The sequence below is a fragment of the Salmo salar genome, chromosome ssa23, assembly GCF_905237065.1.
Source record: "Salmo salar chromosome ssa23, Ssal_v3.1, whole genome shotgun sequence".
NCBI classification, from domain to species: domain Eukaryota; kingdom Metazoa; phylum Chordata; class Actinopteri; order Salmoniformes; family Salmonidae; genus Salmo; species Salmo salar.
The window spans coordinates 50334797-50352998 of record NC_059464.1 but is presented as its reverse complement, the minus strand read 5'-3'; the positions used below and the strand labels follow the sequence as shown (position 1 = coordinate 50352998).

Here is an 18202-nt window from a genome sequence, read left to right as displayed (position 1 = left end):
AGGACTGTGAGTATAAACACACTGTATTTAACCAGCTGAAGGCTGTTAGAGAGGACTGTGAGTATAAACACACTGTATTTAACCAGCTGAAGGCTGTTAGAGGACTGTGAGTATAAACACACTGTATTTAACCAGTTGAAGGCTGTTAGAGGACTGTGAGTATAAACACACTGTATTTAACCAGCTGAAGTCTGTTAGAGAGGACTGTGATTATAAACACACTGTATTTAACCAGCTGAAGGCTGTTAGAGGACTGTGAGTATAAACACACTGTATTTAACCAGCTGAAGGCTGTCAGACCCCTGTGAGTATAAACCCACTGTATTTAACCAGCTGAAGGCTGTCAGACCCCTGTGAGTATAAACACACTGTATTTAACCAGCTGAAGGCTGTTAGAGGACTGTGAGTATAAACACACTGTATTTAACCAGTTGAAGGCTGTCAGACCCCTGTGAGTATAAACACACTGTATTTAACCAGCTGAAGGCTGTTAGACCCCTGTGAGTATAAACACACTGTATTTAACCAGTTGAAGGCTGTTAGAGAGGACTGTGAGTATAAACACACTGTATTTAACCAGCTGAAGGCTGTTAGAGGACTGTGAGTATAAACACACTGTATTTAACCAGCTGAAGGCTGTTAGAGGACTGTGAGTATAAACACACTGTATTTAACCAGCTGAAGGCTGTTAGAGAGGACTGTGAGTATAAACACACTGTATTTAACCAGCTGAAGGCTGTTAGAGAGGACTGTGAGTATAAACACACTGTATTTAACCAGCTGAAGGCTGTCAGACCCCTGTGAGTATAAACACACTGTATTTAACCAGCTGAAGGCTGTTAGAGGACTGTGAGTATAAACACACTGTATTTAACCAGCTGAAGGCTGTTAGAGAGGACTGTGAGTATAAACACACTGTATTTAACCAGCTGAAGGCTGTTAGAGAGGACTGTGAGTATAAACACACTGTATTTAACCAGTTGAAGGCTGTTAGAGAGGACTGTGAGTATAAACACACTGTATTTAACCAGTTGAATGCTGTTAGAGGACTGTGAGTATAAACACACTGTATTTAACCAGCTGAAGGCTGTTAGAGAGGACTGTGAGTATAAACACACTGTATTTAACCAGCTGAAGGCTGTCAGACCCCTGTGAGTATAAACACACTGTATTTAACCAGCTGAAGGCTGTTAGAGGACTGTGAGTATAAACACACTGTATTTAACCAGCTGAAGGCTGTTAGACCCCTGTGAGTATAAACACACTGTATTTAACCAGCTGAAGGCTGTTAGAGGACTGTGAGTATAAACACACTGTATTTAACCAGCTGAAGGCTGTTAGAGGACTGTGAGTATAAACACACTGTATTTAACCAGCTGAAGGCTGTTAGAGGACTGTGAGTATAAACACACTGTATTTAACCAGTTGAAGGCTGTTAGACCCCTGTGAGTATAAACCCACTGTATTTAACCAGCTGAAGGCTGTTAGAGAGGACTGTGAGTATAAACACACTGTATTTAACCAGTTGAAGGCTGTTAGAGAGGACTGTGAGTATAAACACACTGTATTTAACCAGCTGAAGGCTGTTAGAGGACTGTGAGTATAAAGCCACTGTATTTAACCAGTTGAAGGCTGTTAGAGAGGACTGTGAGTATAAACACACTGTATTTAACCAGTTGGAGGCTGTTAGAGAGGACTGTGAGTATAAACACACTGTATTTAACCAGCTGAAGGCTGTCAGACCCCTGTGAGTATAAACACACTGTATTTAACCAGCTGAAGGCTGTTAGAGGACTGTGAGTATAAACACACTGTATTTAACCAGCTGAAGGCTGTTAGAGAGGACTGTGAGTATAAACACACTGTATTTAACCAGTTGAAGGCTGTCAGACCCCTGTGAGTATAAACACACTGTATTTAACCAGCTGAAGGCTGTTAGAGGACTGTGAGTATAAACACACTGTATTTAACCAGCTGAAGGCTGTTAGAGAGGACTGTGAGTATAAACACACTGTATTTAACCAGTTGAAGGCTGTCAGACCCCTGTGAGTATAAACACACTGTATTTAACCAGCTGAAGGCTGTCAGACCCCTGTGAGTATAAACACACTGTATTTAACCAGCTGAAGTTTGTTAGAGAGGACTGTGAGTATAAACACACTGTATTTAACCAGTTGAAGGCTGTTAGAGGACTGTGAGTATAAACACACTGTATTTAACCAGCTGAAGGCTGTTAGAGAGGACTGTGAGTATAAACACACTGTATTTAACCAGCTGAAGGCTGTTAGAGGACTGTGAGTATAAACACACTGTATTTAACCAGTTGAAGGCTGTTAGAGGACTGTGAGTATAAACACACTGTATTTAACCAGTTGAAGGCTGTTAGAGAGGACTGTGAGTATAAACACACTGTATTTAACCAGTTGAAGGCTGTTAGAGAGGACTGTGAGTATAAACACACTGTATTTAACCAGCTGAAGGCTGTTAGAGGACTGTGAGTATAAACACACTGTATTTAACCAGCTGAAGGCTGTTAGAGAGGACTGAGTATAAACACACTGTATTTAACCAGCTGAAGTTTGTTAGAGAGGACTGTGAGTATAAACACACTGTATTTAACCAGTTGAAGTCTGTTAGAGGACTGTGAGTATAAACCCACTGTATTTAACCAGTTGAAGGCTGTTAGACCCCTGTGAGTATAAACACACTGTATTTAACCAGCTGAAGGCAGTTAGACCCCTGTGAGTATAAACACACTGTATTTAACCAGCTGAAGTTTGTTAGAGAGGACTGTGAGTATAAACACACTGTATTTAACCAGCTGAAGGCTGTTAGAGGACTGTGAGTATAAACACACTGTATTTAACCAGCTGAAGGCTGTTAGAGGACTGTGAGTATAAACACACTGTATTTAACCAGCTGAAGGCTGTTAGAGGACTGTGAGTATAAACACACTGTATTTAACCAGCTGAAGGCTGTTAGAGGACTGTGAGTATAAACACACTGTATTTAACCAGTTGAAGGCTGTTAGAGAGGACTGTGAGTATAAACCCACTGTATTTAACCAGCTGAAGGCTGTTAGAGAGGACTGTGAGTATAAACACACTGTATTTAACCAGCTGAAGGCTGTTAGAGGACTGTGAGTATAAACACACTGTATTTAACCAGCTGAAGGCTGTCAGAGAGGACTGTGAGTATAAACACACTGTATTTAACCAGCTGAAGGCTGTTAGAGGACTGTGAGTATAAACACACTGTATTTAACCAGCTGAATGCTGTTAGAGAGGACTGTGAGTATAAACACACTGTATTTAACCAGCTGAAGGCTGTTAGACCCCTGTGAGTATAAACACACTGTATTTAACCAGCTGAAGGCTGTTAGACCCCTGTGAGTATAAACACACTGTATTTAACCAGCTGAAGGCTGTTAGAGAGGACTGTGAGTATAAACACACTGTATTTAACCAGCTGAAGGCTGTTAGAGGACTGTGAGTATAAACACACTGTATTTAACCAGCTGAAGGCTGTTAGAGGACTGTGAGTATAAACCCACTGTATTTAACCAGTTGAAGGCTGTTAGAGAGGACTGTGAGTATAAACACACTGTATTTAACCAGCTGAAGGCTGTTAGAGAGGACTGTGAGTATAAACACACTGTATTTAACCAGCTGAATGCTGTTAGAGAGGACTGTGAGTATAAACACACTGTATTTAACCAGCTGAAGGCTGTCAGACCCCTGTGAGTATAAACACACTGTATTTAACCAGCTGAAGGCTGTTAGAGGACTGTGAGTATAAACACACTGTATTTAACCAGCTGAAGGCTGTTAGAGAGGACTGTGAGTATAAACACACTGTATTTAACCAGCTGAAGGCTGTTAGAGAGGACTGTGAGTATAAACACACTGTATTTAACCAGCTGAAGGCTGTTAGAGGACTGTGAGTATAAACACACTGTATTTAACCAGCTGAAGGCTGTTAGAGGACTGTGAGTATAAACACACTGTATTTAACCAGCTGAAGGCTGTTAGAGGACTGTGAGTATAAACACACTGTATTTAACCAGCTGAAGGCTGTTAGAGGACTGTGAGTATAAACACACTGTATTTAACCAGCTGAAGGCTGTCAGACCCCTGTGAGTATAAACCCACTGTATTTAACCAGCTGAAGGCTGTCAGACCCCTGTGAGTATAAACACACTGTATTTAACCAGCTGAAGGCTGTTAGAGGACTGTGAGTATAAACACACTGTATTTAACCAGCTGAAGGCTGTCAGACCCCTGTGAGTATAAACACACTGTATTTAACCAGCTGAAGGCTGTTAGACCCCTGTGAGTATAAACACACTGTATTTAACCAGTTGAAGGCTGTTAGAGAGGACTGTGAGTATAAACACACTGTATTTAACCAGCTGAAGGCTGTTAGAGGACTGTGAGTATAAACACACTGTATTAAACCAGCTGAAGGCTGTTAGAGGACTGTGAGTATAAACACACTGTATTTAACCAGTTGAAGGCTGTTAGAGAGGACTGTGAGTATAAACACACTGTATTTAACCAGCTGAAGGCTGTTAGAGAGGACTGTGAGTATAAACACACTGTATTTAACCAGCTGAAGGCTGTCAGACCCCTGTGAGTATAAACACACTGTATTTAACCAGTTGAAGGCTGTTAGAGAGGACTGTGAGTATAAACACACTGTATTTAACCAGCTGAAGGCTGTTAGAGGACTGTGAGTATAAACACACTGTATTTAACCAGTTGAAGGCTGTTAGAGGACTGTGAGTATAAACCCACTGTATTTAACCAGCTGAAGGCTGTTAGAGGACTGTGAGTATAAACCCACTGTATTTAACCAGCTGAAGGCTGTTAGAGAGGACTGTGAGTATAAACACACTGTATTTAACCAGCTGAAGGCTGTTAGAGGACTGTGAGTATAAACACACTGTATTTAACCAGCTGAAGGCTGTTAGAGGACTGTGAGTATAAACACACTGTATTTAACCAGCTGAATGCTGTTAGAGAGGACTGTGAGTATAAACACACTGTATTTAACCAGCTGAAGGCTGTTAGAGGACTGTGAGTATAAACACACTGTATTTAACCAGCTGAAGGCTGTTAGAGGACTGTGAGTATAAACCCACTGTATTTAACCAGCTGAAGGCTGTTAGAGAGGACTGTGAGTATAAACCCACTGTATTTAACCAGTTGAAGGCTGCCAGAGAGGACTGTGAGTATAAACCCACTGTATTTAACCAGCTGAAGGCTGTCAGACCCCTGTGAGTATAAACACACTGTATTTAACCAGCTGAAGGCTGTTAGAGGACTGTGAGTATAAACACACTGTATTTAACCAGCTGAAGGCTGTTAGAGGACTGTGAGTATAAACACACTGTATTTAACCAGTTGAAGGCTGTTAGAGGACTGTGAGTATAAACACACTGTATTTAACCAGCTGAAGGCTGTTAGAGGACTGTGAGTATAAACCCACTGTATTTAACCAGCTGAAGGCTGTTAGAGAGGACTGTGAGTATAAACACACTGTATTTAACCAGCTGAAGGCTGTTAGAGGACTGTGAGTATAAACCCACTGTATTTAACCAGCTGAAGGCTGTTAGAGGACTGTGAGTATAAACACACTGTATTTAACCAGCTGAATGCTGTTAGAGAGGACTGTGAGTATAAACACACTGTATTTAACCAGCTGAAGGCTGTTAGAGGACTGTGAGTATAAACACACTGTATTTAACCAGCTGAAGGCTGTTAGAGGACTGTGAGTATAAACACACTGTATTTAACCAGCTGAAGGCTGTTAGAGGACTGTGAGTATAAACCCACTGTATTTAACCAGCTGAAGGCTGTTAGAGGACTGTGAGTATAAACACACTGTATTTAACCAGCTGAATGCTGTTAGAGAGGACTGTGAGTATAAACACACTGTATTTAACCAGCTGAAGGCTGTTAGAGGACTGTGAGTATAAACCCACTGTATTTAACCAGCTGAAGGCTGTTAGAGAGGACTGTGAGTATAAACACACTGTATTTAACCAGCTGAAGGCTGTTAGAGAGGACTGTGAGTATAAACACACTGTATTTAACCAGTTGAAGGCTGTTAGAGAGGACTGTGAGTATAAACACACTGTATTTAACCAGCTGAAGGCTGTTAGAGGACTGTGAGTATAAACACACTGTATTTAACCAGCTGAAGGCTGTTAGAGAGGACTGTGAGTATAAACACACTGTATTTAACCAGCTGAAGGCTGTTAGAGGACTGTGAGTATAAACACACTGTATTTAACCAGTTGAAGGCTGTTAGAGGACTGTGAGTATAAACCCACTGTATTTAACCAGCTGAAGGCTGTTAGAGAGGACTGTGAGTATAAACACACTGTATTTAACCAGCTGAAGGCTGTTAGAGAGGACTGTGAGTATAAACACACTGTATTTAACCAGCTGAAGGCTGTTAGAGAGGACTGTGAGTATAAACACACTGTATTTAACCAGCTGAAGGCTGTTAGAGGACTGTGAGTATAAACACACTGTATTTAACCAGCTGAAGGCTGTTAGAGGACTGTGAGTATAAACACACTGTATTTAACCAGCTGAAGGCTGTTAGAGGACTGTGAGTATAAACACACTGTATTTAACCAGCTGAAGGCTGTTAGAGAGGACTGAGTATAAACACACTGTATTTAACCAGCTGAAGGCTGTTAGAGAGGACTGTGAGTATAAACACACTGTATTTAACCAGCTGAAGGCTGTTAGAGGACTGTGAGTATAAACACACTGTATTTAACCAGCTGAAGGCTGTTAGAGGACTGTGAGTATAAACACACTGTATTTAACCAGCTGAAGGCTGTTAGAGAGGACTGTGAGTATAAACACACTGTATTTAACCAGCTGAAGGCTGTTAGAGGACTGTGAGTATAAACACACTGTATTTAACCAGTTGAAGGCTGTTAGAGAGGACTGTGAGTATAAACACACTGTATTTAACCAGTTGAAGGCTGTTAGAGAGGACTGTGAGTATAAACACACTGTATTTAACCAGCTGAAGGCTGTTAGAGGACTGTGAGTATAAACACACTGTATTTAACCAGCTGAAGGCTGTCAGACCCCTGTGAGTATAAACACACTGTATTTAACCAGCTGAAGGCTGTTAGAGGACTGTGAGTATAAACACACTGTATTTAACCAGCTGAAGGCTGTTAGACCCCTGTGAGTATAAACACACTGTATTTAACCAGCTGAAGGCTGTTAGAGGACTGTGAGTATAAACACACTGTATTTAACCAGCTGAAGGCTGTTAGAGGACTGTGAGTATAAACACACTGTATTTAACCAGTTGAAGGCTGTTAGACCCCTGTGAGTATAAACCCACTGTATTTAACCAGCTGAAGGCTGTTAGAGAGGACTGTGAGTATAAACACACTGTATTTAACCAGTTGAAGGCTGTTAGAGAGGACTGTGAGTATAAACACACTGTATTTAACCAGCTGAAGGCTGTTAGAGGACTGTGAGTATAAACCCACTGTATTTAACCAGTTGAAGGCTGTTAGAGAGGACTGTGAGTATAAACACACTGTATTTAACCAGTTGAAGGCTGTTAGAGAGGACTGTGAGTATAAACACACTGTATTTAACCAGCTGAAGGCTGTCAGACCCCTGTGAGTATAAACACACTGTATTCAACCAGCTGAAGGCTGTTAGACGACTGTGAGTATAAACACACTGTATTTAACCAGCTGAAGGCTGTTAGAGAGGACTGTGAGTATAAACACACTGTATTTAACCAGTTGAAGGCTGTCAGACCCCTGTGAGTATAAACACACTGTATTTAACCAGCTGAAGGCTGTCAGACCCCTGTGAGTATAAACACACTGTATTTAACCAGCTGAAGGCTGTTAGAGAGGACTGAGTATAAACACACTGTATTTAACCAGCTGAAGGCAGTTAGAGGACTGTGAGTATAAACACACTGTATTTAACCAGCTGAAGTCTGTTAGAGAGGACTGTGAGTATAAACACACTGTATTTAACCAGCTGAAGGCTGTTAGAGAGGACTGTGAGTATAAACACACTGTATTTAACCAGCTGAAGGCTGTTAGAGAGGACTGTGAGTATAAACACACTGTATTTAACCAGTTGAAGGCTGTTAGAGGACTGTGAGTATAAACACACTGTATTTAACCAGCTGAAGGCTGTTAGAGAGGACTGTGAGTATAAACACACTGTATTTAACCAGCTGAAGGCTGTTAGAGAGGACTGTGAGTATAAACACACTGTATTTAACCAGCTGAAGGCTGTTAGAGGACTGTGAGTATAAACACACTGTATTTAACCAGCTGAAGGCTGTTAGAGGACTGTGAGTATAAACACACTGTATTTAACCAGCTGAAGGCTGTTAGAGGACTGTGAGTATAAACACACTGTATTTAACCAGCTGAAGGCTGTTAGAGAGGACTGTGAGTATAAACACACTGTATTTAACCAGCTGAAGGCTGTTAGAGAGGACTGTGAGTATAAACACACTGTATTTAACCAGCTGAAGGCTGTTAGAGAGGACTGTGAGTATAAACACACTGTATTTAACCAGCTGAAGGCTGTTAGAGAGGACTGTGAGTATAAACACACTGTATTTAACCAGTTGAAGGCTGTTAGAGGACTGTGAGTATAAACACACTGTATTTAACCAGCTGAAGGCTGTTAGACCCCTGTGAGTATAAACACACTGTATTTAACCAGCTGAAGTTTGTTAGAGGACTGTGAGTATAAACACACTGTATTTAACCAGCTGAAGGCTGTTAGAGAGGACTGTGAGTATAAACACACTGTATTTAACCAGCTGAAGGCTGTTAGAGAGGACTGTGAGTATAAACCCACTGTATTTAACCAGCTGAAGGCTGTTAGAGAGGACTGTGAGTATAAACACACTGTATTTAACCAGCTGAAGGCTGTTAGAGAGGACTGTGAGTATAAACACACTGTATTTAACCAGCTGAAGGCTGTTAGAGGACTGTGAGTATAAACACACTGTATTTAACCAGCTGAAGGCTGTTAGAGGACTGTGAGTATAAACACACTGTATTTAACCAGCTGAAGGCTGTTAGAGGACTGTGAGTATAAACACACTGTATTTAACCAGCTGAAGGCAGTCAGACCCCTGTGAGTATAAACACACTGTATTTAACCAGCTGAAGGCTGTTAGAGGACTGTGAGTATAAACACACTGTATTTAACCAGCTGAAGGCTGTTAGAGAGGACTGTGAGTATAAACACACTGTATTTAACCAGCTGAAGGCTGTTAGAGAGGACTGTGAGTATAAACACACTGTATTTAACCAGCTGAAGGCAGTCAGACCCCTGTGAGTATAAACACACTGTATTTAACCAGCTGAAGGCTGTTAGAGGACTGTGAGTATAAACACACTGTATTTAACCAGTTGAGAGGACTGTGAGTATAAACACACTGTATTTAACCAGCTGAAGGCTGTTAGCGAGGACTGTGAGTATAAACCCACTGTATTTAACCAGCTGAAGGCTGTTAGAGGACTGTGAGTATAAACACACTGTATTTAACCAGTTGAAGGCTGTTAGAGAGGACTGTGAGTATAAACACACTGTATTTAACCAGCTGAATGCTGTTAGAGGACTGTGAGTATAAACACACTGTATTTAACCAGCTGAAGGCTGTTAGAGAGGACTGTCAGTATAAACACACTGTATTTAACCAGTTGAAGGCTGTTAGAGAGGACTGTGAGTATAAACACACTGTATTTAACCAGTTGAAGGCTGTTAGAGGACTGTGAGTATAAACACACTGTATTTAACCAGCTGAAGGCAGTCAGACCCCTGTGAGTATAAACACACTGTATTTAACCAGCTGAAGGCTGTTAGAGGACTGTGAGTATAAACACACTGTATTTAACCAGCTGAAGGCTGTTAGAGGACTGTGAGTATAAACACACTGTATTTAACCAGCTGAAGGCTGTTAGAGAGGACTGTGAGTATAAACACACTGTATTTAACCAGCTGAAGGCTGTTAGAGGACTGTGAGTATAAACACACTGTATTTAACCAGCTGAAGGCTGTTAGAGGACTGTGAGTATAAACACACTGTATTTAACCAGCTGAAGGCTGTTAGAGAGGACTGTGAGTATAAACACACTGTATTTAACCAGCTGAAGGCTGTTAGAGAGGACTGTGAGTATAAACACACTGTATTTAACCAGCTGAAGGCTGTTAGAGGACTGTGAGTATAAACACACTGTATTTAACCAGTTGAAGGCTGTTAGAGGACTGTGAGTATAAACACACTGTATTTAACCAGCTGAATGCTGTTAGAGGACTGTGAGTATAAACACACTGTATTTAACCAGCTGAAGGCTGTTAGAGAGGACTGTGAGTATAAACACACTGTATTTAACCAGTTGAAGGCTGTTAGAGAGGACTGTGAGTATAAACACACTGTATTTAACCAGCTGAATGCTGTTAGAGGACTGTGAGTATAAACACACTGTATTTAACCAGCTGAAGGCTGTTAGAGAGGACTGTGAGTATAAACACACTGTATTTAACCAGCTGAAGGCTGTTAGAGAGGACTGTGAGTATAAACACACTGTATTTAACCAGCTGAAGGCTGTTAGAGGACTGTGAGTATAAACACACTGTATTTAACCAGCTGAATGCTGTTAGAGAGGACTGTGAGTATAAACACACTGTATTTAACCAGTTGAAGGCTGTTAGAGGACTGTGTGTATAAACACACTGTATTTAACCAGCTGAATGCTGTTAGAGGACTGTGAGTATAAACACACTGTATTTAACCAGCTGAAGGCTGTTAGAGAGGACTGTGTGTATAAACACACTGTATTTAACCAGCTGAATGCTGTTAGAGGACTGTGAGTATAAACACACTGTATTTGTATGTGTAAGCAATCTAGGCAAAGAAATGTGACATGTGACCTATTTTATGAATTTCTTCCCAGCATTCATCACTCTGAAGAAAGTTTTTCTGTTCACCTACAACCTGGTTCAGTTCTTGGGCTTCTCCTGGATCTTCGTCAACATGACCATCCGACTCTTTATACTGGGACAAGGTGAATCACTTCAGTTAGACATGACCATTTGACTCTTTATACTGGGTCAAGGTGAATCACTTCAGTTAGACATGACCATTTGACTCTTTATACTGGGACAAGGTGAATCACTTCAGTTAGACATGACCATTTGACTCTTTATACTGGGACAAGGTGAATCACTTCAGTTAGACATGACCATTTGACTCTTTATACTGGGACAAGGTGAATCACTTCAGTTAGACATGACCATTTGACTCTTTATACTGGGTCAAGGTGAATCACTTCAGTTAGACATGACCATTTGACTCTTTATACTGGGACAAGGTGAATCACTTCAGTTAGACATGACCATTTGACTCTTTATACTGGGACAAGGTGAATCACTTCAGTTAGACATGACCATTTGACTCTTTATACTGGGTCAAGGTGAATCACTTCAGTTAGACATGACCATCTGACTCTTTATACTGGGACAAGGTGAATCACTTCAGTTAGACATGACCATCCGACTCTTTATACTGGGACAAGGTGAATCACTTCAGTTAGACATGACCATTTGACTCACTTCAGTTAGACATGACCATTTGACTCTTTATACTGGGACAAGGTGAATCACTTCAGTTAGACATGACCATTTGACTCACTTCAGTTAGACATGAACATTTGACTCTTTATACTGGGTCAAGGTGAATCACTTCAGTTAGACATGACCATCCGACTCTTTATACTGGGACAATGTGAATCGCTTCAGTTAGACATGACTTCGTTTGACTCTTTATACTGGGTCAAGGTGAATCGCTTCAGTTAGACATGACTTCGTTTGAGCCTGGGTGCCAGTCTGGCTGAGTTTGCAATTGTTCAGAAAACAGTGTAAATCTTAAACTCTTGTCTGGCAGTGAAGGAAACGGGCTTGACATATTTTGTCTTCCCCCTTTTCAGATTCTCTCTACGACACATTCTACACCATCTCCGACGTGATGTTTTTCTGCCAAATATTAGCCAGTGTAGAAGTCCTCAATGCCATGTTTGGAGTGGTCAAGGCTGCGGTGGTTCCTGCTTTCATACAGGTATTGGTACAGGTATATACAGGTATTGTACAGGTATATACAGGTATAACACTGGTATTGGTACAGGTATATACAGGTATTGTACTGGTATTGGTACAGGTATTGTACTGGTATTGGTACAGGTATATACAGGTATTGTACTGGTATTGGTACAGGTATATACAGGTATTGTACTGGTATTGGTACAGGTATATACAGGTATTGTACTGGTATTGGTACATGTATTGGTACAGGTATATACAGGTATTGTACTGGTATTGGTACTGGTACAGGTATATATAGGTATATACAGGTATTGGTACAGGTATATACAGGTATTGGTACAGGTATATACAGGTATTGGTACAGGTATATACAGGTGATCGTGGAACACGGGTAGTTTACTGCGATCGTTCATCATACTCAACATTTTGTAATGCCGTATTCATAAAATTGTTATTAGGTGTTACCCAAAGGTTAGAATTTTTTTTTAAATAAATGATACAATTGTATTTTTGTAAAACAATATTCTATGTGTACTGTGGTGCAGACGTCTGTCTGCCTGGTGTTTGTGACTCTGTGTACTGTGGTTGTTCTTCATCTCCAGGTGGTTGGGAGGAACTTTATCCTCTTCATCATCCTCGGCAGCCTGCAGGAGATGCACAACAAACCGGTGGTCTTCTTTGTATTCTACCTCTGGAGCGCTATAGAGATCTTTAGGTGGGTATAGAGATCTTTAGGTGGCTATAGAGATCTTTAGGTGGGTATAGAGATGTTTAGGTGGGTATAGTAGAGATCTTTAGGTGGGTATAGAGATGTTTAGGTGGGTATAGAGGTGTTTAGGTGGGTATAGAGATGTTTAGGTGGGTATAGTAGAGATGTTTAGGTGGGTATAGTAGAGATGTTTAGGTGGGTATAGTAGAGATGTTTAGGTGGGTATAGTAGAGATGTTTAGGTGGGTATAGTAGAGATGTTCAGGTGGTATAGAGATGTTTAGGTGGTATAGAGATGTTTAGGTGGTATAGAGATGTTTAGGTGGTATAGAGATGTTTAGGTGGGTATAGAGATGTTTAGGTGGGTATAGAGATGTTTAGGTGGGTATAGTAGAGATGTTTAGGTGGGTATAGTAGAGATGTTTAGGTGGGTATAGAGGTGTTTAGGTGGGTATAGAGATGTTTAGGTGGGTATAGTAGAGATGTTTAGGTGGGTATAGTAGAGATGTTTAGGTGGGTATAGTAGAGATGTTTAGGTGGGTATAGTAGAGATCTTTAGGTGGGTATAGTAGAGATCTTTAGGTGGGTATAGTAGAGATGTTTAGGTGGGTATAGAGATGTTTAGGTGGGTATAGTAGAGATCTTTAGGTGGGTATAGAGATGTTTAGGTGGGTATAGTAGAGATGTTTAGGTGGGTATAGAGATGTTTAGGTGGGTATAGTAGAGATGTTTAGGTGGGTATAGAGATGTTTAGGTGGGTATAGTAGAGATGTTTAGGTGGCTATAGAGATCTTTAGGTGGGTATAGTAGAGATCTTTAGGTGGGTATAGTAGAGATCTTTAGGTGGGTATAGTAGAGATGTTTAGGTGGGTATAGAGATGTTTAGGTGGGTATAGTAGAGATGTTTAGGTGGGTATAGAGATGTTTAGGTGGGTATAGAGATGTTTAGGTGGGTATAGAGATGTTTAGGTGGGTATAGTAGAGATGTTTAGGTGGTATAGAGATGTTTAGGTGGGTATAGAGATGTTTAGGTGGTATAGAGATGTTTAGGTGGGTATAGTAGAGATGTTTAGGTGGGTATAGTAGAGATGTTTAGGTGGGTATAGAGATGTTTAGGTGGGTATAGAGGTGTTTAGGTGGGTATAGTAGAGATGTTTAGGTGGTATAGAGATGTTTAGGTGGGTATAGAGATGTTTAGGTGGTATAGAGATGTTTAGGTGGGTATAGTAGAGATGTTTAGGTGGGTATAGTAGAGATGTTTAGGTGGTATAGAGATGTTTAGGTGGGTATAGTAGAGATGTTTAGGTGGGTATAGTAGAGATGTTTAGGTGGGTATAGAGGTGTTTAGGTGGGTATAGAGATGTTTAGGTGGGTATAGTAGAGATGTTTAGGTGGGTATAGAGGTGTTTAGGTGGGTATAGAGATGTTTAGGTGGGTATAGTAGAGATGTTTAGGTGGGTATAGTAGAGATGTTTAGGTGGGTATAGTAGAGATGTTTAGGTGGGTATAGAGATGTTTAGGTGGGTATAGTAGAGATGTTTAGGTGGGTATAGTAGAGATGTTTAGGTGGGTATAGAGATGTTTAGGTGGTATAGAGATGTTTAGGTGGTATAGAGATGTTTAGGTGGGTATAGAGATGTTTAGGTGGGTATAGAGATGTTTAGGTGGGTATAGAGATGTTTAGGTGGGTATAGTAGAGATGTTTAGGTGGGTATAGTAGAGATGTTTAGGTGGGTATAGTAGAGATGTTTAGGTGGGTATAGTAGAGATGTTTAGGTGGGTATAGAGATGTTTAGGTGGGTATAGTAGAGATATTTAGGTGGGTATAGAGATGTTTAGGTGGGTATAGAGATGTTTAGGTGGGTATAGAGATCTTTAGGTGGGTATAGTAGAGATGTTTAGGTGGGTATAGTAGAGATGTTTAGGTGGGTATAGAGATGTTTAGGTGGTATAGAGATGTTTAGGTGGGTATAGAGATCTTTAGGTGGGTATAGAGATGTTTAGGTGGTATAGAGGTGTTTAGGTGGGTATAGTAGAGATCTTTAGGTGGGTATAGAGATGTTTAGGTGGGTATAGTAGAGATCTTTAGGTGGGTATAGTAGAGATGTTTAGGTGGGTATAGAGGTGTTTAGGTGGGTATAGTAGAGATCTTTAGGTGGGTATAGTAGAGATGTTTAGGTGGGTATAGAGATCTTTAGGTGGGTATAGAGATGTTTAGGTGGGTATAGTAGAGATCTTTAGGTGGGTATAGAGATGTTTAGGTGGGTATAGTAGAGATCTTTAGGTGGGTATAGTAGAGATGTTTAGGTGGGTATAGTAGAGATGTTTAGGTGGGTATAGTAGAGATCTTTTGGTGGGTATAGTAGAGATGTTTAGGTGGGTATAGAGATGTTTAGGTGGGTATAGAGATGTTTAGGTGGGTATAGTAGAGATGTTTAGGTGGGTATAGAGATGTTTAGGTGGGTATAGTAGAGATGTTTAGGTGGCTATAGAGATCTTTAGGTGGGTATAGTAGAGATCTTTAGGTGGGTATAGTAGAGATGTTTAGGTGGTATAGAGATGTTTAGGTGGTATAGAGATGTTTAGGTGGGTATAGTAGAGATGTTTAGGTGGGTATAGAGATGTTTAGGTGGGTATAGAGATGTTTAGGTGGGTATAGAGATGTTTAGGTGGGTATAGAGGTGTTTAGGTGGGTATAGAGATGTTTAGGTGGGTATAGTAGAGATGTTTAGGTGGTATAGAGATGTTTAGGTGGGTATAGAGATGTTTAGGTGGTATAGAGATGTTTAGGTGGGTATAGTAGAGATGTTTAGGTGGGTATAGTAGAGATGTTTAGGTGGTATAGAGATGTTTAGGTGGGTATAGTAGAGATGTTTAGGTGGGTATAGTAGAGATGTTTAGGTGGGTATAGAGATGTTTAGGTGGGTATAGAGATGTTTAGGTGGGTATAGTAGAGATGTTTAGGTGGGTATAGAGATGTTTAGGTGGGTATAGAGATGTTTAGGTGGGTATAGTAGAGATGTTTAGGTGGGTATAGTAGAGATGTTTAGGTGGGTATAGTAGAGATGTTTAGGTGGGTATAGAGATGTTTAGGTGGGTATAGTAGAGATGTTTAGGTGGGTATAGTAGAGATGTTTAGGTGGGTATAGAGATGTTTAGGTGGTATAGAGATGTTTAGGTGGTATAGAGATGTTTAGGTGGGTATAGAGATGTTCAGGTGGGTATAGAGATGTTTAGGTGGGTATAGTAGAGATGTTTAGGTGGGTATAGTAGAGATGTTTAGGTGGGTATAGAGATGTTTAGGTGGGTATAGTAGAGATGTTTAGGTGGTATAGAGATGTTTAGGTGGGTATAGTAGAGATGTTTAGGTGGGTATAGTAGAGATGTTTAGGTGGGTATAGAGATGTTTAGGTGGTATAGAGATGTTTAGGTGGGTATAGTAGAGATGTTTAGGTGGGTATAGAGATGTTTAGGTGGGTATAGTAGAGATGTTTAGGTGGTATAGAGATGTTTAGGTGGGTATAGTAGTGATGTTTAGGTGGGTATAGAGATGTTTAGGTGGTATAGAGATGTTTAGGTGGTATAGAGATGTTTAGGTGGGTATAGTAGAGATGTTTAGGTGGGTATAGAGGTGTTTAGGTGGGTATAGAGATGTTTAGGTGGGTATAGAGATGTTCAGGTGGTATAGAGATGTTTAGGTGGTATAGAGATGTTTAGGTGGGTATAGAGATGATTAGGTGGGTATAGTAGAGATGTTTAGGTGTGTATAGAGATGTTTAGGTGGGTATAGAGATGTTTAGGTGGGTATAGTAGAGATGTTTAGGTGGGTATAGTAGAGATGTTTAGGTGGGTATAGAGATGTTTAGGTGGGTATAGAGATGTTTAGGTGGGTATAGAGATGTTTAGGTGGGTGTAGTAGAGATGTTTAGGTGGGTATAGTAGAGATGTTTAGGTGGGTATAGTAGAGATGTTTAGGTGGGTATAGAGATGTTTAGGTGGTATTATAAGCCTACTGTACATAAAGGGGTCGTTCATGCTGTCTGTGTATGTGTGTGTTGTATGGATGTGGAAGCAAAATGGCCGATCATCAAGAAGCTTCCTGCTGTAAGATAGCGTTATCTGTCCCGTTTCCTCTGTAGACGTCAGCCTCTTTTATACCACAACACTGACATACATCTATATGCGCGTCGCTCATGGATGCCATTTTATTTCCATTTTATTTTATTTCCTCCCCACCCCAGGTATCCATTCTACATGCTGGGTTGTATCGACACAGAGTGGAAGACAATCACCTGGCTGAGGTATACCATCTGGATACCCCTGTACCCTCTGGGGGTGCTGGCTGAAGGTGAGTTAGTTTACAGGGACACACCGTCGGGATAGACAGGGGGACACCGTTGGGATAGACAGGGAGACACCGTCGGGATAGACAGGGAGACACCGTCTGGATAGACAGGGAGACACCGTCGGGATAGACAGGGAGACACCGTCGGGATAGACAGGGAGACACCGTCTGGATAGACAGGGAGACACCGTCGGGATAGACAGGGACACACCGTCGGGATAGACAGGGACACACCGTCGGGATAGACAGGGACACACCGTCTGGATAGACAGGGACACACCGTCGGGATAGACAGGGACACACCGTCTGGATAGACAGGGGGACACCGTCTGGATAGACAGGGAGACACCGTCTGGATAGACAGGGAGACACCGTCGGGATAGACAGGGAGACACCGTCTGGATAGACAGGGAGACACCGTCGGGATAGACAGGGAGACACCGTCGGGATAGACAGGGAGACACCGTCTGGATAGACAGGGAGACACCGTCGGGATAGACAGGGAGACACCGTCGGGATAGACAGGGACACACCGTCTGGATAGACAGGGACACCGTCTGGATAGACAGGGAGACACCATCGGGATAGACAGGGAGACACCGTCTGGATAGACAGGGAGACACCGTCGGGATAGACAGGGAGACACCGTCTGGATAGACAGGGAGACACCGTCGGGATAGACAGGGAGACACCGTCTGGATAGACAGGGAGACACCGTCGGGATAGACAGGGAGACACCGTCTGGATAGACAGGGAGACACCGTCTGGATAGACAGGGAGACACCGTCTGGATAGACAGGGACACACCGTCTGGATAGACAGGGACACACCGTCGGGATAGACAGGGAGACACCGTCGGGATAGACAGGGACACCGTCGGGATAGACAGGGAGACACCGTCGGGATAGACAGGGACACACCGTCTGGATAGACAGGGGGACACCGTCTGGATAGACAGGGAGACACCATCGGGATAGACAGGGAGACACCGTCTGGATAGACAGGGACACACCGTCGG

The 18202-nt window shown here is 41.7% G+C and overlaps 1 protein-coding gene across 1 annotated transcript in view; it reads left to right on the top strand.

Annotated features, from left to right (window-relative positions):
* Positions 1–18202, top strand: part of hacd3 (3-hydroxyacyl-CoA dehydratase 3) — a 79553-nt gene that overhangs the window by 52475 nt on the left and 8876 nt on the right. The window contains 4 exon segments of the mRNA NM_001146452.1: positions 10988–11098; positions 12020–12147; positions 12734–12846; positions 17081–17187. Coding sequence (NP_001139924.1) covers positions 10988–11098; positions 12020–12147; positions 12734–12846; positions 17081–17187 — 459 coding nt within the window.